Source organism: Notechis scutatus, chromosome 4 (genome assembly GCF_049901735.1).
Source record: "Notechis scutatus isolate UNSWTSFEM ecotype Mainland chromosome 4, rNotScu1.2, whole genome shotgun sequence".
Lineage (NCBI taxonomy): Eukaryota > Metazoa > Chordata > Lepidosauria > Squamata > Elapidae > Notechis > Notechis scutatus.
Genome location: NC_142012.1, coordinates 90060983 through 90079999, shown reverse-complemented (window position 1 = coordinate 90079999; position 19017 = coordinate 90060983). Strand labels below are relative to the sequence as shown.

Genomic DNA, 19017 nt, shown 5'->3' with positions numbered 1-19017 from the left:
ACCAAAAAGGCACCGGGCCAAGTCTTATTTTCGGGGGATATCATCCATTGACTAACCTCACTTGTGTGCGTTGCCCCCGGCCTCCTTTTTTGCTGTCAGAGGCCTTCAGGAACTTCTTCTGCAGCCAGCAAGTCTTTCCTGAAGGCCTCTGCAGTGGATAACAGAGCTCCGGATCGATCCGGAACTTTCTTATCAGCTACAGAGGCCTTCAGGGAAGCTTTGCCAGCCTTGCCAGCTGCAGAAGAAATGGGCTGGCAAGGCAGGTGTCAGGGAGTGCAGGCCTGGCTACAACTATCCAAAGATAAGTAGTAGGGCAGCTCCACACACCCACGTCCCCACCCTAGTTTAATTTTTACCCGTGCACTTTGGAGTGGCCGAGATCTTAATTAGGGCTTATTTTGGGGGGTAGGGCTTATATTGGGCGCACGTGAAAAAAAATCAAGCTAGGACTTACTTTCAGGGTAGGTCGTATTTTTTGGGGAAACAGAGTATTTCTTGTCCAGCTCTCTCGTTTGTACTTATTTTGGACTTCTCTGCCCCAAAGAGGGCTTGCTGGTAATCCAAGCATGCGATGTGACTTATAAAAGTAGTTACTCAGGGGAGCAAAACAGCCTGATGCAATGACTTGAAAAGTGACCCAGAGTTTAGATTCAAATAATAAGTTCCTTGAACCCATTCCTTAGGGAGCAGCCCTGACATTTTCCATGAAGCTCCCAGGAGGAGAAAGAGAGTATTGCAGAAACTATTTTGTGTCCTATTTTGAAGATATAATAATAAGTCATTATTAGCTTTTTAATAGGTTTTGAATGGCAAATACATTTTTCCTATTATTACTAATGTAGATAATGTGTAGACCACTAAGTCTAAGACAAGGGTCTCCAACCTTGCAATCCCCCCTGGTTGGGGGATTCTGGGAGTTGAAGTCCACCAGGCTTAAAGTTGCCAAGGTTGGAGACCCCTGGTCTAATATACATATGAAGATGAAAGAAAGGAAAACAAAAGCATCCCAACCTAGACTGAATGGTGCTCTAGTCACGTATTGTAACTCCTTAACCTGGATATGAATATCTTGGAATATTGTTTTGTCAAACCGCTGACAACCTCAGGGAGATGGGGAAAGGGAAAAGTTACTACTTTGCTCTTTTGTTGCTGCAGCCATAAGCACTATAATTTTCCTTGACCACTTGTCCCCATTGCCCCTAACACAGCCTGTGTGGTGCAGTGGTTAGAGTGCAGTACTGCAGGCTACTTCTGCTGCAGCCAGCTGCTTACAATATGGCAGTTCAAATCCCATCAGGCTTCAGGTTGACTCAGCCATCCATCCTTCCGAGGTGGGTAAAATGAGGACCCAAATTGTTGGGGGCAATAGGCTGACTCTGTAAACTGCTCACAGAGGGCTGTAAAACCGCTATAAAGTGGTATATAAGTCTAAGTGCTATTGCTGTCACCATGTACAAATTATAATTTGTATCCAATTTATTCCGACAACCTAGAAGATTCACCTAATGGCTTTATCTTAGGCGTATCCCTAAAATTCTGCCCAGGAGGCTTATAGCAAAGATAAGGATAAGTCTAGGACTTCTCTACACCAATCATTAACCTCTTCAACCAAATTGAGAAAGGGGATTAGTTTTCCTCTTTTGACATATTTCTTAAGTCATCAGAGTCGTAGAAGAGAGCTGAAAATCACATTATTCCATTGCCTTTCTCTTAAGATAAGAACCTATCATAATCTATATAGCATACAGGTAGTTCTCAACTTACAGCAGTTCATTTAGTGACCGTTCCAAGTTGCAGTGGCACTGAAAACAGTGACATATGACAATTTTTCACACTTACCACCATTGCAGCCTCCCCATGGTCACATGATCAAAATTCAGGCGCTTGGCAACTGGTTCATATTTATGACGGTTGCAGGGTCCCAGGATCATGTGATTACCTTTTGCGAACTTCTGACATCAGGACCAAAACATCAGACCAAATGCTCGAATGCAAGGGTCTTCAAACTTGGCAAGTTTAAGACTTGTGGACTTCAACTCCCAGAATTCCCCAGCTAACATGACTGGAGGAGGTATTATGGGAGTTGAAGTCCACAAGTCTTAAAGCTGTCAAGTTTGAAGACCCCTGGCAATTTTGGATGTAGTAAACTGTATATCTGATTGTATCTATTCAGGAAGGCTGAACTCACTATATATGATGACCTTTCAGGTCTACTTTAATTCCCTACTTCTCAGGGTTCAAGAGAAATCCAAAAAACAAGTCATAATCCCTGTGTAACTTGGTAGATAACCACTTAATGGCGGGTCGAGCACATTCTTGGCCTGCAAAAGTCACATCAGTCTTTGGATAAAAGATGTCAAATTGTAAGAAGGGGAACAAGTCAGTAGCCTGACCTGCTTGAGGGCTGCTGCCAGTCTGTCTTGATTTGACCAGGTTCTGGTCTAAATATGGGACTTTTCTCCATAAGGTCTTCATCTAATTAAGGTAATGGCATCATTTATCATTTTAACATCCCCTTCCAACTTCCAATGTCAAGAGGTGATTTGGAGACTATGGAACCAAGGAACATGCATGCTGATTTGATCCAGCCTGCCCTTGATAGCAAGTCACAAGTGAAACAAATCCAGAATAGGTTTTCTTGTGGGTTTTTTTTATAGCCAAGCTCCCTTTGTGATCTAAGCGTAAAGGCCAGTTATGAAGATACCACAAGAAACTGCTTAGCTGCTGTTCCTCTGAAAATACCTATTGTCAAGTTATTTTCAAAGCCTATCAATAACGTTAGCACCACTTTGCATGCCTAATGAAAGTGACCCATCATTCTTAATGAAGTATAAATCTCCATCTGCCTTTTTACCAACCAGAGTGATTAGTTCCAGCAATCAACACACCAAGCTGGTATTTCAGGCCTTATTGTGTTGTGCGTTTTAACCTTGATGTCACAATTGGCATTCAACCTCCCCACTCCCATCCCAACCCCCAAGTTAAAATAGCTTTTTTTAAAAAAGGACTCTGGAAATTATCTTTTTCCATTTTTAAGAAAGGACATGGCTCAAGAAATTGAAGGTTGTAATGGTATATACAAGAGTGGAGGTGAATGCTTTCAGGTGGTGAGCTCTACCTGATCATTCCTCAAATAAAGTTTGATCAGCATAACATTGTGAAGGTTGCAAATATAATATGGGTGCTTACATTATTGTTGTTTTCATTAGTTCTAGGTAAGGGAGAAACCTGCATTATGAAGAAGATGATGTAAATGAGCTGAAATAAATAAGTCATAATGAGATTATTGATGTTCCCAAGTGATTGATTGGTTTGAATTATGGCATGGGAGGGCATAGTGTACTATTATAGCTGGATGGGATTAAGTTAAATTTAGCATCTGCACTTTCGACAATCTTTAGAGCAGAGGTCTTCAAACTTGGCAACTTTAAAACTTTTGGACCAACTCCCAGAATTCCACATTGCTGGCTGGAGAACTCTGGGAGTTGAAGTCCAGAAGTTTTAAAGTTGCCATGTTTGGCCTACTGAGGAATTCTGGAAGTAGAAGTCCACAAGTTTTAAAGTTGCCAAATTTGGAGAGCCCTGCTTTAGAGCATTAGAGAAGGTTGCCAAGTATGAGGTGATACCTGGTGCCCAAGATAGGCAAAATCAGGTACTCTTAGAGAGAGAGAGACCTTGCTGTTAACTTGGTCAAACGTTTATTGACTTATTCAAAGAGATAGCAAGATACATTTTGTAGACTGCTGGAAATTCACGTGGATCAAACACTCCAACAGCATGGAAACTCAAACTGGAACCTGGAAATACAAATAGTCATGTAAGTCAGCCCTCTTCAACCTGGCATCTTCTGTCTCAGTTGGAACAGGAATTCCCAAACTTTGAAGGTTAAATTGGCCTTTTTAGCCAGAAGTTCTGAGAACTGCATATCTGAAAGATGCCTCTGTGGAAGGCTATTACAGGGTATATTTATACACCAGTTGTCATGAACTGCAGTCCATTTCATGTTCTTTCTCTGTCTCACCTATTTTATATCCCTTTCCCAATTAAATTGCTTTCTTTTTACTTTTTGGTGCTTTTTGCTTTTGTTTTGCTTGTCCCATAGGAAGTGCTTGAAATTGAAAGGACTCTCGGCGGCTATCTATTAGAAGAGCCAAAGCCTCTGCTGTTTAAGGACAGTTATCACAATTTGCGCCTCTCGGTTCATGACATCCCTCATTCTCTTTGGAGGAGCAAACTCCTAGCCAAATATCAGGTGAGTGCTTTACCTATCAGTTGAACAACAGACGTAAGAGTGATTCCCTAGGGCCTCCTTTGACATCAACCTTTCTGATGGGTTTGCAAAATCTGCCCGCTGCTCCAAAAAGACATTCATTGACACATTTAGTTTCCCAAGGTGATTCATGTGAGTCTTGTAATAGATGGTTGCAGGCAAATAAACACTCAGAAAGCCAGTTGACATCTCCTTCATCATTAGAAAAGAGACTTGTCTCCTTGCTGCGTCATAGGAAGGATGTCAGAAAAACTGGAAATATCTTGGATTTAAGCGGGAAAGAATTGCTGAGATTCTCATAACCTCTTCCCATTCATCTCCATCAATTTTGCTGAAAACAATCTGTGAGACTCATGCTTGGAAAAGAAGCAGCGTCCCAATATCTCAGGGGCTGCCCCAAAGAAGAGGGAGTCCAGATAGTCTCCAAAGCACCTGAAGGCAGGACAAGAAGCAACAGACGGGAACTAAACAAGGAGAGAAACAACCTAGAACTAAGGAGAAATTTCTTGACAGTGAGAACAATTAGCCAGTGGAACAACTTGCCTCCAGAACTTGTGGATGCTCCAACATTGGAGGTTTTTAAGAAGAGATTGGAGAACCATTAGTCTGAAATTATATAGAGTTCCTTGCTAAAGCAGGGGGTCGGACTGGAAAACTTCTAAGGTCCCTTCCAATTCTGTTATTCGCTTTCAGTTTTAGGCACTGTCAAAGTTCCTGACAAGTTTTTACCTTGCACATTGGCAAGATTAGAAATATATATTTGCTAACTATCTCAGAAGACTTCAACTGACATGCCTGCCACATGCTTTCCTTCCTCATATATTTCACCTTGTCCCTTTGCTTCTCCATTCTCCCATACAACTAAGATTCATGTTCTATAATTACTTGAAAGGAAGACATGTGTAGGGATATAAGTGTCCCATCCCAATGCCCTATATCAAGAGTGTGCCACGGCGAGCTTCTTCATCTTGTAAAGCTGGATTGTGAATTCCAGCTGAACCCAATCTGGAAATTTCTCCTTCCTTTGTAGCTCAGAGCAACCCAATTGACTTATAGCAAACGCTTACCTAATTCAACAGTGTTTTCCATAGTGACCACTGTCAGTTATCACCGGGGAGCCCACAAATAAGCAATCACTTAGCATTCAATAAACAATACAGAGCCCGTCAATCAAACTACCATTTAAAGACTCTACACCAGGGGTCCTCAAACTTAGCAACTTTAAGACTGAGGAATTCTGGGAGTTGACGTCCACAAGTCTTTAAAGTTGCTAAGTTTGGAGACCTCTGTTCTACACCTTGTTCTTTTCTTCTGCTTGCCTGGAATTTGATATGAAGAGAAAGTACACAGGATTGTTTTTGTTTAGGTTGTTGTTGCTTTTTAAAGGATCCATCTGCAATTTTCCAGACTGGTGACATCTTGTGGCACTTGTTTGTTCATCTTTTCTTTTTCTTTTCTATTTCCTTCAGGAAATCCCTTTCTATCACATTTGGAGTGGTAGTCAGCGGGCATTACACTGCACCTTCAGCCTTGAGAGATACAGCCCGGCTACTACAGAACTCACTTGCAAAATCTGTGTTCGGCAAGTTGAAGGAGAAGGGCAGATATTCCAGTTACATGTTACACTTGGAGAGGTAAGCAAGGAAAACTCGGATAAGAAAAGCAAATTGAATGCATGAATGAATGAATGAATGAATGAGACAAAAGGAACAGGATTATTCAATAATGGGCGTAATAGTTTATCTGAAACATTATATTGGCCAGATACAATCGGTGAAACGTAGGCTAATGTTCATGTTAGGTTCTTCTAATGCAGCGGTTCTCAACCTTAATAATTTTAAGATGAATGGACTTCAAGTCCCAGAATTCCTTAGTCTGCATTCTGGTTGGGGAATTCTGGGAGTTTAAGTCCACACATCTTAAATTTACCAACATTGAGAAACACTGCTCTAATGTTTAATTTCAGCCATGACTCACTTCTACTTCTGCTGTTCCAAATGTCATTACTATTATATGGACATTTTTAAAAAAAAATCGTATTTCTTATTGTCTGCTAACATCTCTGATACATCCATCTCTATTCTACTGGATATTAACAATACAACCTTTTATTTCATGCAACTTTTTCTGCCTGTGTATCTGGCTCACATAACCTGCTGGAAATTTAAAATATCAATTTCAGTGTTTTTATTTTAATTCTGGACAAACTGTTATTGCTGAAACTTTTTCGGAAAGCTGAAGAACCAAGAAGAGAGTAATAATTATTTAAATCTCAGCCCTGAGGCCTTCCTTTACTTCTGAGATCATGGGTGTTTAGCCAGTTACATACAGATTTGTATTTCCTATTAAAGTTGTGGTAGGAAGTGCATTATCCAAAACATTTCAAAACCAGCCAACCTCCCTTCCCCTGCAGACTAATTTAAGATTCCTGTCCTAATCTCGAAGACCCATTATAGTTCAGCTATGCGTGGCATTATTAGATAGCTGTTTCCTTCTGCAGTCACTGAGGCAAGATAATTTGATGAGGCTATGAAGATCACCATTTATTTTTAAGACATGATACCCTTCGCGTACCTATTATTTTGATTTTTAGCATTTAGTAGTTTTCCTAGTGCATTTTACTGACTGCTTTCCACCCCTCAAATGCTTCTGACTTTGTTTGCCTAGTACATGGCAAACAAACAAACAAAAAAATTCAAAGTTTTGTTCTGTGGCAGAAGCAAAGACACAGCTAGTATAGTTAAAAGGGTGTGTTGTATTGGCAAATATTTAACAACCAATTCAGCTGGCTTCATTGCTACTGCAAGCCACCAAACAGCTGATCAGCACCCTGGGCATCCTGGCTCAGTTTTGCTCTGAACAGAATTCCAAAATTCCAGAAAATGTAACCATTAACGCTTACAAGCCAGTACAAGCCAGCTCCAATACTATTGTGTATAGACTACAACGAAACAAGATGAGAACATTTTCACACATGAAGCTGATATGGGCCTTTAAATTTTCTTGAGTTACTTCTCTAGAAGTTTGTCAATTGTTTCAGTGACTAAAAACCAAAACAGAAGCATTTGTTGTATGCACGTATGTATATATGCCATATATATGCAAATGCGGTATGTGGTTTCTGTTGATAGAAAATCTTTCAATATCCATCTTGAAAGTGCCAGAAAGCAGACCAATTGTGACCTGAGAATTTTGTTTGTTTTTTCTAGCACATGTTATAAATCATGGTTGTCATTGATCTTGCCAAGGTTATGAGACAGTTTGGGATCCATAAATGATAAGAGGGAGCTCATCACGTTTTTAAAAATTGCCATCTTTATCCAATTAATCACTGAGCCTGCATCCCATTTTGTTTTGTTATAAGAACGCCGGTTCCTTTTACATAATAATATATACTAGCCATTTTCATAAAAACAAACTTATCTAATTAACAAAATCCAAAGTCAGAGGTTTTTTTTTCCCCCACCTCAAGCACTAAGTCCAGAAACAGTTTCCAAGTGGAAACAAAGTTATCTATATTCTTTTCTTTAATTAAAGCAGTCAATTTAGCCATCTCTGCTAACTTCATTAGCTTTTGCAACCAGTCACCCATTGTAGGAATTAAAATATCTTTCCATTTTGTGCAGAGAGCTATATAAAAATTAAAAAATTGAGACTGTGTGTTATTATCTTATTCTGCTGCCCTAAAAAGAGTCAGAAGTCAATGCTTTTCTTTCTTTTTTCCAGTTTTCCCCTATACTTTTTCCTCTTCCCATTTTCCTCCCTTACTTTCCCATTATTTTCATTTTTTCTTTGTGTGTTTTGTATTTTGGTAAACTAATAAAACTTTAACATTTCAAAGAACTCCAGCTCCTTTGATGCCTTGCGGTCCCACACTGGTGGTGCCATGACAACCCAGCTTGGACCACATGCCTTCAAGATTCCTCTGTCCATACGGCAGAAAATCTGCAACAGTCTTGATGCTCCTAACTCCAGAGGGAATGACTGGCGGCTCCTTGCCCAAAAGCTTTCTGTGGATCGGTGAGTTTTACTTCAATGCTTTCATTGCCCCACAGGAATGAAACCAGCCAAGGCATATCAGTATTCATTGAAGTTGTTTGGTCATTTAAGCCCCTGACCTGTAGTGGCACTGTTGAGAACCAATTCATTTAGATGCCAACATTTGGCTTAATGATACGATGTGATGAATAGCTTAGGTGCCACCTACATTGCTTTTACCCATTTTGTCAATATCAGAATTCCTGCCTACAATACTAAAGAGACATATGAAGCTGCTTAGTGGAGTTTTACCAGTAGGCCAAGACCCAAAGGTGGTTTCCAAAAAAGCAAATGGACTTCTTGGATGAGAAGCAAAATGTCTTCAAGAAAAAACAAAGTCCAGTTGCCTTTTGAAAAACTACCTTTGGGACAACCATGACCTGGATGACTAAGAATCTCCATAAACATTTAGTAGGCCAAGAAGTGATGGCCAATGTAACCACTTTGATTAGAACCAGAGATACAAATGGATGCAACTTTGATGATGTTCTGAGGGTGTTTGAATACCTGGGCATTCTCCCTGGGCTTGGAATTATAAGCACCTGTAGGCTCCTTTTTCTCTTGATATATATGATTATTTCTCATGGATGTACAGCTTCTATATTTCTGTTTCATTTTTCCCTCCTTTTTTAAAGTGTAGGCTGACCAGAGGTATCTGGGATAAGCCAGTCTCTAAGTTATAAATAGAGCTACTACAAAGGCAGGAAAAAAGTAGATTAAGTTCAACAGTCCTGTTTGAACAAGATTATCTGTGTTTAATCTTCAAAGCCTGTTCTTAAAACTATAAGGTTCTAAACAGTTCACATCCAGATTATCTGTGATGATACCTCTTTCAATACTTATCAACCTGGATCTGCCACAACATCAAAAAAGGGCCTCTTGTATGGTTCAGCAAATAGCTGCCAGGTTGGGTAATAATCTTCTCGGTAATGGAATATCCTTTCCAGAATATTCACCTGAAGCCTACACTGTAGTATTTTTAGCCTCAAATAAACATTTTTTTTAATTCATCCAAATGTTTCAGGAACATTTTAAAGTCAATTTGGAGATCATCAGGGATTTCTTATTCTTTTTTAAATTGTTGGTTGAATTTTATTCGATTGTTCTATAGTTGAACAGTTGTAAAAAGTGATGTACAGTTGCCAGTGGTGGTGGGATTCAAAATATTTTACTACCGGTTCTGTGGACGTGACTTGGTGGGCATGGCTTGGTGGGCATGGCAGGGGAAGGATATTGCAAAATCCCATTCCCACCCCACCCCACTAACCTGCTTTCCAGTTCCATTCTCCTGTGCAGGGCAACAAAAGAAGACCCAGCCAATCAGCTGGGACTCGGGAGGCAGAGAATAGATGGGGGCGGGGCCAGTCAGAGGTGTCATTTGCCGGTTCTCCAAACTACTCAAAATTTCCGCTACCGGTTCTCCAGAACTGGTCAGAACCTGCTGAATACCACCTCTGGCAGTTGTAATGGAAGTTTTAAAGCCATTGCCATTTATGGATTTCACGTTTTATACTTTACAAACTAGAACAGAAACCTACTGGAGGTACAGAATGAAAATACACTTCTACAGAATAAAATCTCTTCTCAGAGAATTTAAGAGTAGTAGAATTGGGCAGAAGCACTATATAACATTCTTACCCCATTTTGCATTCTTCATATTATTCTGGCTTTAAATATTTATTTTGTCAGCCTGCCTGTAATAATAAAAGGAAAAAAAATAGGAACTTAAACATAGAAATTGGTTAATAAATTAGCTGAGCTCATAAGGTGTATGAATGCATTTACCTTTGGTTGCCCTTTCTTTACTTAACTTTTGTTGTTTTTGTTATTTTATTTTTATAATATGATTTTTTTTGCTGTATCAGTCATCAGAGTTGGTTTGTGAGATAGATGGCTAGATTAAGTTTCATCACCAGCCCAAAGTTACAATTACTTGGAAATAAATCCTACTGAATTTTAAAGCTGTTTATTTGTGTTATTGGGCTGTGCTGTCAGTTGAACGTTTACCTGGAGTCTTGGATGTATATGAAGAACTATTTCATATGTTCCTTGAAATAATGTTTATAAATCCTAAAGGCAGTATGATGCAGTTGTTATGTTTTAGACCAGGAAGTTGATTTATTGACAGGGGATGCTTAAATAAAACATTTTATCCCCATTATTTTTTCTTCGTCCTTAATATTTTTATTTTATAGTCTCATATTTTTCTCCGCTAGCCTTCTTACAAAAACCACTCTGGTCCTGAAAATAATTACGCTTTCAGGGTTCTGATTTCATGGCGGTATGGATTTAATTAGGATGCTAGTCTATTTATGTGAACAGTGGCTTCAGAACAGAATACTTCAATAACTGATGTTGATGGTGAAGGTAGTAAGCTCTCCTCCTCTCTATCTTATTTAGGTACCTAAATTTCTTTGCCACCAAAGCCAGCCCGACTGGGGTGATCCTGGACTTATGGGAAGCCCAACATCAAGACGATGGAGATCTTAACACTCTGGCCAGTGCCTTGGAAGAGATGGGCAAGAGTGAGATGCTGGTTGTCATGGCAACAGAAGGAGAGTGTTGATGCAACTGCTGGAGACTTCCAGCCACGTTGAGGATTGAGTAAGAGAGGGACAGGAAGAAAAAATAACTTAAAAGAGAGAAAAAAAGCTCTTTGGAACCAGTGGGAAACAGTTGCAAAGAAGGAGCAGAGCCAAGGCGCTGAAGGATTCAACTCAGGTTTCTTCTCCTTCTCATACTCCTCCCTCATGAAATCACAATCAGCCTTAGAAATTGCGGAGTTTACAAGCAATCCAAGTGTTAAAGACTCCTTCCTCCTATTCCTCACAGCCTTTGGATTACAGCTTGAAAGCAATGCATCATTGCTAACGGTGACCACAGCCTCAGGCGGCAGTGTCTTCTTCAAATCTCTGTTGTCTCTGTGGCTTATTATGAGGGCTGCTGGAATCTGGGCTGTTAATTTGTTTGGTTCTTTGTTGATCTCTTCTCGACTTTCTCTTTTCCCATTTCCTACTTTGCTCTTATTTTTTCTTTTCTGGCATTTATGCTTTGAAGAGTTGAGTACAATTTAGTGAAGACAACTCCTGTCAGAAGCCTCAGACAGCTTAAAATACACATGCTTACAAGGGAAAATAAATGGAAATCCGTTTCTTAGGAAACGCAAGTAAATGTATTATCCAGATCTTTGGATGCATCCTTTTTTTAAAATATATATATATATATAAATATATATTAAGAATCTTTCATCTATGTGAGAGCAAGAATATCTTGGCACTCAAAGAGAAAGAGAAAGAGAGAAAGAGAGAGAATTCTGGCGGTAAATTTTAAAATGGTCAATGTATGTCTGGGGTGTCAAACTGGCGGCCCGTGGGACAAATGCATCACGCGCAGGCCACGCCCACCCCACCTCCACAAATGGGAAAAATGCCGTGAAACATCACGTGATGGCAACATGATGCGGTGAGTTTGACATCCATGATATATGTGATCATCTTTGAAGCTTGGTGGGGTAGGATTGTTGATAGGATTAGAGAAAAAATGAGGGTCTAAAACAGGGGTCCCCAAACTTGGCAACTTGAAGACTTATGGACTTCAACTCCCAGAATTCTCCAGCCAGCTATGCTGGCTGGAGAATTCTGGCAGTTGAAGTACACAAGTCTTCAAGTTGCCAGGTTTGGAGACCTCTGGTCTAAAAGGACAAATTGTGTCCTTTTTCACATGGTGTTTAAGTTTTTTATTATTATTATTATTATAGTTCACCATAGTAACAAGATTGCCAGAGTGTGGGGAAAAAAGCTAACAACCCATTCATAGCATAACAAACTGACTTCTGAAAATGTAGCTGTAATGTGGGGCCAGATGTAAAGGCCTATAAGAATGAGACATTTTGAAGTAGACAGATTTGGAAGGTTTTTTTTTTTCGAGCTTTCCAATAAGACCAACACATTTTTGTATTCTTCCCAGCCCTCAAAACAAATATAATCTTATTTCGGTTATGTCTTGAGTCACTGCCTGCTTTGTGGCATTTATTTTCCTCTGAATTCAGTTCTTTTGGTGGTCCAACTGGAATAACACTCTGGCTAGTATCACAGTAGCTCCATTAAATTTGTCTAAAAGCATTTTATATTGTATGGGCTTTATAGCATCCATTCTATAGGGGAGCTAAAATTCAATTGTCCTTGATATACAGTGGTCCCTCGGAATTTGACTGCTTCAAAATTTGGTACGCGATGCATTTTGATGCAAAAACAACGTTGCCCCTGTACTCGTAGTTTCTTTGGTATTTGGTGTACTGCAAAAGGAAGAGTGGGGACAGCCGCAGAGAGCAAACAAGAAGTCAGCCATGCTGGGAAGGTAGCTGATATAGGAAAAAGGACAGACAGAGAATTCTTCCCAGACAAAACAAAGGGGCATGTGATAAATCACCTGGTTTCTTTGGCACTCATAGTTCTTAGTACACATTGTACTTCCTGGAACCAACTGATGTCAAAAAGCGAGGTACAACTGTATAGGTACAGGCTACAAATATGGTTTTCTCAGCTGTGTTCTGAAGCTCTTTTTAACTGCAGCTATGTCAAAAGAGAATGATAGAAACCTTAAATGTGAAAGTATTTTTGCAGTCTTATGTCTGAATGATTCGGGGATAAGTTGAACTATTTAAAGAGGCCTGTCCTAACACATTCCATCATAGCCCAATGTTCTGTATGAGAATACGCTCCCATAGAATAACAAGAGTTAGAAGGGGCTTCTAGTCCAACCCCTGCTCAAGCCTTATACCATTTCAGACAAGTGGTTGTCCAATCTCCCTCCAGTCTCTCCGATCTCCAGAAAGTTGATAAAACTGCTCACATACAAAGCAGCTTATTTGGATAGAACGTGTGCAAAAAGGGCAAATGGTAAAGCTATCCATTTAAAATGAAAGCTCTTTGGAATGCATTTTGGATATTGAGAGAAAGGTAGTACTGGGTGCATCTGAACTTTTAGGCAGAATCTGATCATTATCAGGGACATACCTTTCCTCTTCTGTTGTTAGACTGTTTGCTGACTGAAGGATTTGCAAATACTTCAGATAGCATCCTTTGTATCATGTGAAGTTGATGCTTTTAGGATTTTTTTTTTACATGACTTTATCCTGTATTGAGATCTGTTGAGGTATGAAGATTGCTGCGGGAATGTCAACTCCGTAGCAAATGGGTGTGTGGAATTTATTCCCAGTAGCTAAAATAAACCATGATACACCTTTTGAAGAGGGTTAGGTTTTAGCCACTGAAGTAAACGATGGGAGCACTGAGGAATCAATGCAAAAGTGTCTTTTGTGGTGATTTTTATAAGGTGCTTCTGAAAAGTAGCATGCAAGTAAAACAGCCCCTAATTTGCTTTTATTCCCAGTTACTGTTACTGAGAAATAATCCTTTGACTCAGAACACAACGCAGGTAACCCTCGATTTATAAGTACAATTGAGATCAGAATTTCCACAACAACTGCTAAGCAAGGCAGTTGTTGAAGTAAGCTACAACCACTTTTATGACTTGTTCAGTGAATCTGGCTCCCTGCTTATTGACTTGACTTGTCAGAAGCCAACTGGGTAGGTGGCAAATACATGCCAATCACTAAGCACCCACATTTTAATCACATATCTGTGGGCAGGCAGCATATAAGTGTGAGATCATAAGTCACTATTTTTCAGTGCCATTGTAACTTTGAATGAACTTCTAAAATGAATGGTTGTAAGTCAAGGACTACCTATATATGGGGAAACGTGACTGCTTCTCCCTGGCGTGCACTGAACCTGGCTGTTTTTCCACTTGCGATTTAAAGTGTTTTCATAGCATCACTCAGCCAAATGCTATCAAGCCTGTCTTCATGACTGTTGTTTTGGCACAAGAAGAAGGGTTGGATGATGCTAGAAAACGCTACAAGATGGTCATGAGGAAGGACTTCTATACGCAACCATGTGAATGCAAGGCATTAGTGTTTGGTTCCTCAACCTCTCATTTTTAAAAGCATTGATAATTTAACTACACATATGTGTGGCATTGGGTAAATTAGGGAGTAGGGCACATCAATCCCTTTAACAGAAGAGTATGATCAAGGAAACAAGAATCGCAAAATTCCTGTAATTAAATTTACATGGCAAGGGGCTACAGTACATTATCTTGAGAAGTGAGATACAAGCCACTGAGTTCTCCCTTATTAATAAGTTCATTAAGAGCCAGCTTTTCTCTCTCTCTCTCTCTCTCTCTCTCTCTCTCTCTCTCTCTCTCTCTCTCTCTCTCTCTCTCTTGTAATATGAATTCCAGCATGTGCTGCAAACAGCTGCTTGTGTCTTTCCTCCTTCCTAAGATCTATCCTAGAAGTGCACTTTAGTTTAGCTTGCTTTACAGAAAAGTTAATATCCGCTATTTAAAGTGGCTGAAAATTCACAAGGACATCACACCCTCCCGAGATCTCAGTGTTCTCACATTAGAGGTTTATGATAGCTTAACTTTTTTCATCTATTATTTTTGCAAGATCTTGAGGTGAGAGTGCTGAAGTCTTGTGAGATCTTGGCCATTTTCAGAATTTCTATTGGGAGGGTGCCAAGAACCCTGGAAGGGTAGCTAAGCCCTAGAAGAAGAGAGATTGTGATCAATGTTCTTGACATTTTCTCAAGCAGCATTTGTATCATATGTAGGCAAAATTGTATGTTATTTCATGTGGAACATTCTTGCTTTTCCTCATGGGTAGGTTTGCTAACCAGAAGCCCTATCCTTTCTCATACAAATTTGCAAGGCTCAGATAGCAATAGGCTGATGGAAATGCAATTCTTTAAACCTTCTTGGAGCCTGAATGTGTACATATCCTACTACTGCATTGAAGGCTATTGTACACACATTTAATTGTGTTGGTGATCTCAGCAAAATGTTTTGTACTGCCCTATACCATGTCCTGAACATCTCGGCATTTATGTTATTTTAGTTCCCATGATTTCTGAATCAAAACATTACCTTGCAGAAAATACAGTGGCCACCAATTGAGACACTGTCTATATTAATGATAACATATACAATTCTTTTGTTAAGCATAGCGACAAGTATTTTTATTAGTACTTGAGAAGAGTGCTTAATTCTCTTTGGGCAGATTCTTCTCAGTGGCCGCAAATGATGAATTGTCGAGAGGCTTCTGAAACTATGAAAAAGATTAAACCTGGAAAAGTGCAGAAAAACCAGATGAATTATTGGCTTCTTATTATAAATGCTTTGATGATGGGCTCTTGCAATCTTTGCAAAACACAATTAATGCTGTCTTGCAGGGAGGACAGATGCCTGAGATATGGAAAGATGCAAATAAACATCAATATCTAGTGAAGGGTTTGGCTTGACAAAAAAATTATAGTCCAATATAATTACTAACTGTTCACAATGATCCTAGCTGATAGATTGAAAATAATTTTACAAGAATTTGTTTGTGAAGAATCAAGCTGGGTTTTTATCTCAAAGACAATTAAAAGATAATATTAGAAGCATGTTGGATATTTTGGAATATTTTGAATACACGTTTGAGATATTTACAGTGCTGACATCACACCATTCCTGCCGGGCACTTTCAAAATTACTAGTTCTGTGTTACTCCTGGAGACTGAAGGAAACCAAATAAATGGAAGCTCTTAGCAAATGAGCTTTTTCATTTTCTTTTTCTCAGAATAACAATTTTGCAAACATAAGCATTGGAAGTTTTCCAATCCTAACATCACTTCAAAGCTGGCAAATTTATGAACAGGCCTCCTTTGATTCTAATGCAACTGCTTTCTCTATAGAAAAACAGGTTGCAGTAAGTGTCAGAACTTCCTTCTACCTGAAGGAGCAGGGGTCTCCAACCTTGGCAACTTTAAGACGTGTAGACTTCAACTCCCAGAATTCCTCAGCTGGCTTAAAGTTGCCAAGGTTGGAGACCTCTGCTTTAGAGTACAAGTTAGAGCAGGGGTGTCACACTCCAGCTCCACAAAAGGAAAACAAGTCACGATATGTCACACAACGGCAATGTGATGCGGCGAGTTTGACATCCATGAGTTAGATCATCAGTTGTGCTGGCCTGAATTTCATTGAAAGCCTTGGAGGACAAGAGAACCACTGTTTTTTCCCCCATCATTTCCAAAACATATTTGTTTTAATGGATCCGTTTCTTTGTTTTGAAGAACTGGTATGATTCTAAGGCAAAGAATGTTCCATAAAGAAGGAAAATTCACATGGTGGCTGATCAACAGATCAATGAGAAAGTTCTTTAGGGCAAGGCACTTGTTTCCATTTAAACAGATTTTTATTTAATACCTCATCACTGATTCCTCAGATTCCAGGGCAAAAAGAAGGAAATGTTTGAGAGGATAAACTAAAATTGTCAGTTTTTGTTTTAAATTCATGAAGAAAGGCCAGTCTTTTTAGATGAAGATCAGTTTACTGGGGTTATAGGGTTGCTCAAGAAATATTCCTAATATGTATTCTTTTTTTTTTGGGGGGATAGAAAAAATTAAGAATCTTCAGTCCGTATAGTTCTCCTGCGTAGTTGTTGAGCCTGAAAAAAACTTAGCAGAGGAGTCTGTTTGCTGTTAACACTCATGCTGCAATTATGTTTGAATGAATCAGTTCCAATACAGGTGTCTAAATCTTGGATTCAGAATACATACCAAGGAATGGTTCAGTTAATCATAATTCAAACTACAGAGCTTGGGTTCATACAACACACCCCATCAAAGAAACCCAAATCATGTCTTACTATGTAAATCAAGCCTAAGTGTGCATGTGTGTTATTTTGGATACAGCACCTGCTGTTCTAGAATGCATTTCCAAATGGTTAGTTATATTTGTTCACTCGCAGCTAATATTGGGATTACGATAGTTTTCTTCTTTCCGTTGGTAATGCTTTGCAGTGCCTTATATAGATACTTTATATTGCAGATCTTCTAGGACCGTGATGGCGAACCTATGGCTTGCGTGCCACAAGTGGCATGCAGAGCCATTTGTGCTGGCACGCGAGCCGCAGGCAAACTTACCTCACTGTGCATGCGCACGCCTTGCAGCTGTTTTTTTTTTTTCCGGTTGGTTTGAGACCTTTTTCGGCCTCCCAGAGGCTTGGAAAAAGCCTCTTCGAGGCTTTTCAGGCCAAATTATAGGCCCGTTTCATAACTTCCTATCATACCGGAAGGGGAAAAAGATGGGCCTATAATTAGGCCTGAAAAGCCTTGCAGAAGTTTTTTTCCAAGCTTCTGGGAGGCCAAAAAAGGCCTCAAACCAGCCGAAAAATCAGCTGTGAGGCGCAGTGCAGGTAAGGGGTGGCGGGGGGGGGGCTTGCATGCGCATGGGCAGGGGGCATGGGGAGGGGGTACGCATTGCATTCTGGGTGCTGGCACGCAAGTGCGTGCACAATTTTTGGCACAGGAGCCCAAATAGGTTAGCCAGCACTGTTCTAGGACATAATTGTTCTTTTAAAAAAAAAAATAGTATCCATGAATAATACAAATGATAGTCTTGTAACAGTTCCGGTATTAAATATATCCCAACCCCACTGAGTGGAATATGAAAGGCAGCGCATTTTAATGTCCTTCGTGGTGATCCCACGTTTGTCTACAACACCTTTATAAAAAGCCACATGCAAATTCTTAGCTTGGGGAAAAATTTTCCTTCAGGTTTCTCGTGCTGATGTTCACAGGGAGGAAACAAAGGCAGCGACTGCGAAAGGGTCAGGAATTGTTCTCTACACAGATGGTCCTCGATTTACAATTGTTCATTTAGTTGACTGTTCATGGTTACAACGGCACTGAAAAAAAGTGACCGATTTTCACACAGTCTTTGCAGCATTCCCAGCAGGGTGACGTGATCAAAAATCCGACGCTTAGCAACTGACTCATATTTATGACAGTTGCAGTGTCCCCGGGGTCAAGGGTTCCCTTTTTGCAACTTCTGACAAGCAAAGTCAATGGAGAAGCCAGATCCACTTCACAACCATGTTGCTAACTTAACGATTACAACGATCCACTTAACAACAGTGGCAAGAAAAAATCGTAAAATGGGGCAAAACTCGCTTAACAAATGTCTCACTTAGTCACATGAATGTTGGGCTCTGTCGTGATCGTAAGTCGAGGACTACCTGTATTTGCTCTGGGAATTTGGAAATAGGCATAGGTGAGCAAGGAGCTGGATATAGACCTGTGTTAATAAATCCATCCTTTTGCCGGTGTTTTTTGCCGATCGCATTTTCCAGATCGTCCCAGCAGGAAAAGTTAGCAGAGATACTGAATATTGTGAAGGAATATAAAAAGCTAACTCCAGCAGTAAAACTCTTAATGCAAATAGCAATAGCACTTAGACTTATATACCACTTTATAGTGCTTTACAAGCCCTCTCTAAGCGGTTTACAGAGTCAGCCTATTGCCCCTAAAAATCTGGGTCCTCATTTAACTCACCTCGGAAGGATGAAAGGCGGAGTCAACCTTGAGCCTGGTGGGATTTGAACTGCCAAATTGCAGGCAGCTGGCTGCAGCAGAAGTAGCTTGCAGTACTGCACTCTAACCACTGCGCCACAGAGGCTCACGTGTATTGCTTTCATTTAAAACAACAACAACAATTTGCAATAGCCTGTGCTGTTGCAAAAACTACGTAGTTGCAGGGTATTTTCTTATAGCCACTACCTCTTCAGATATTGCCCTCTTCTGCCAGCATAGTATGGAGCAGTA

General features: G+C 39.9%; 1 protein-coding gene across 2 annotated transcripts in view; it reads left to right on the top strand.

The window, feature by feature from the left end:
- Nucleotides 1-15968, top strand: part of UNC5B (unc-5 netrin receptor B) — a 230148-nt gene extending 214180 nt beyond the window's left edge. For both annotated transcript variants that reach the window (XM_087964090.1, XM_087964089.1), the window contains 4 exons: nt 4103-4252; nt 5740-5904; nt 8112-8290; nt 10709-15968. In XM_087964090.1, coding sequence (XP_087820216.1) covers nt 4103-4252; nt 5740-5904; nt 8112-8290; nt 10709-10874 — 660 coding nt within the window. In that variant the 3' untranslated portion in view covers nt 10875-15968. The remainder of the gene's footprint in view (nt 1-4102; nt 4253-5739; nt 5905-8111; nt 8291-10708) is intronic.
- The last annotated feature ends 3049 nt before the right edge of the window (nt 15969-19017 follow it).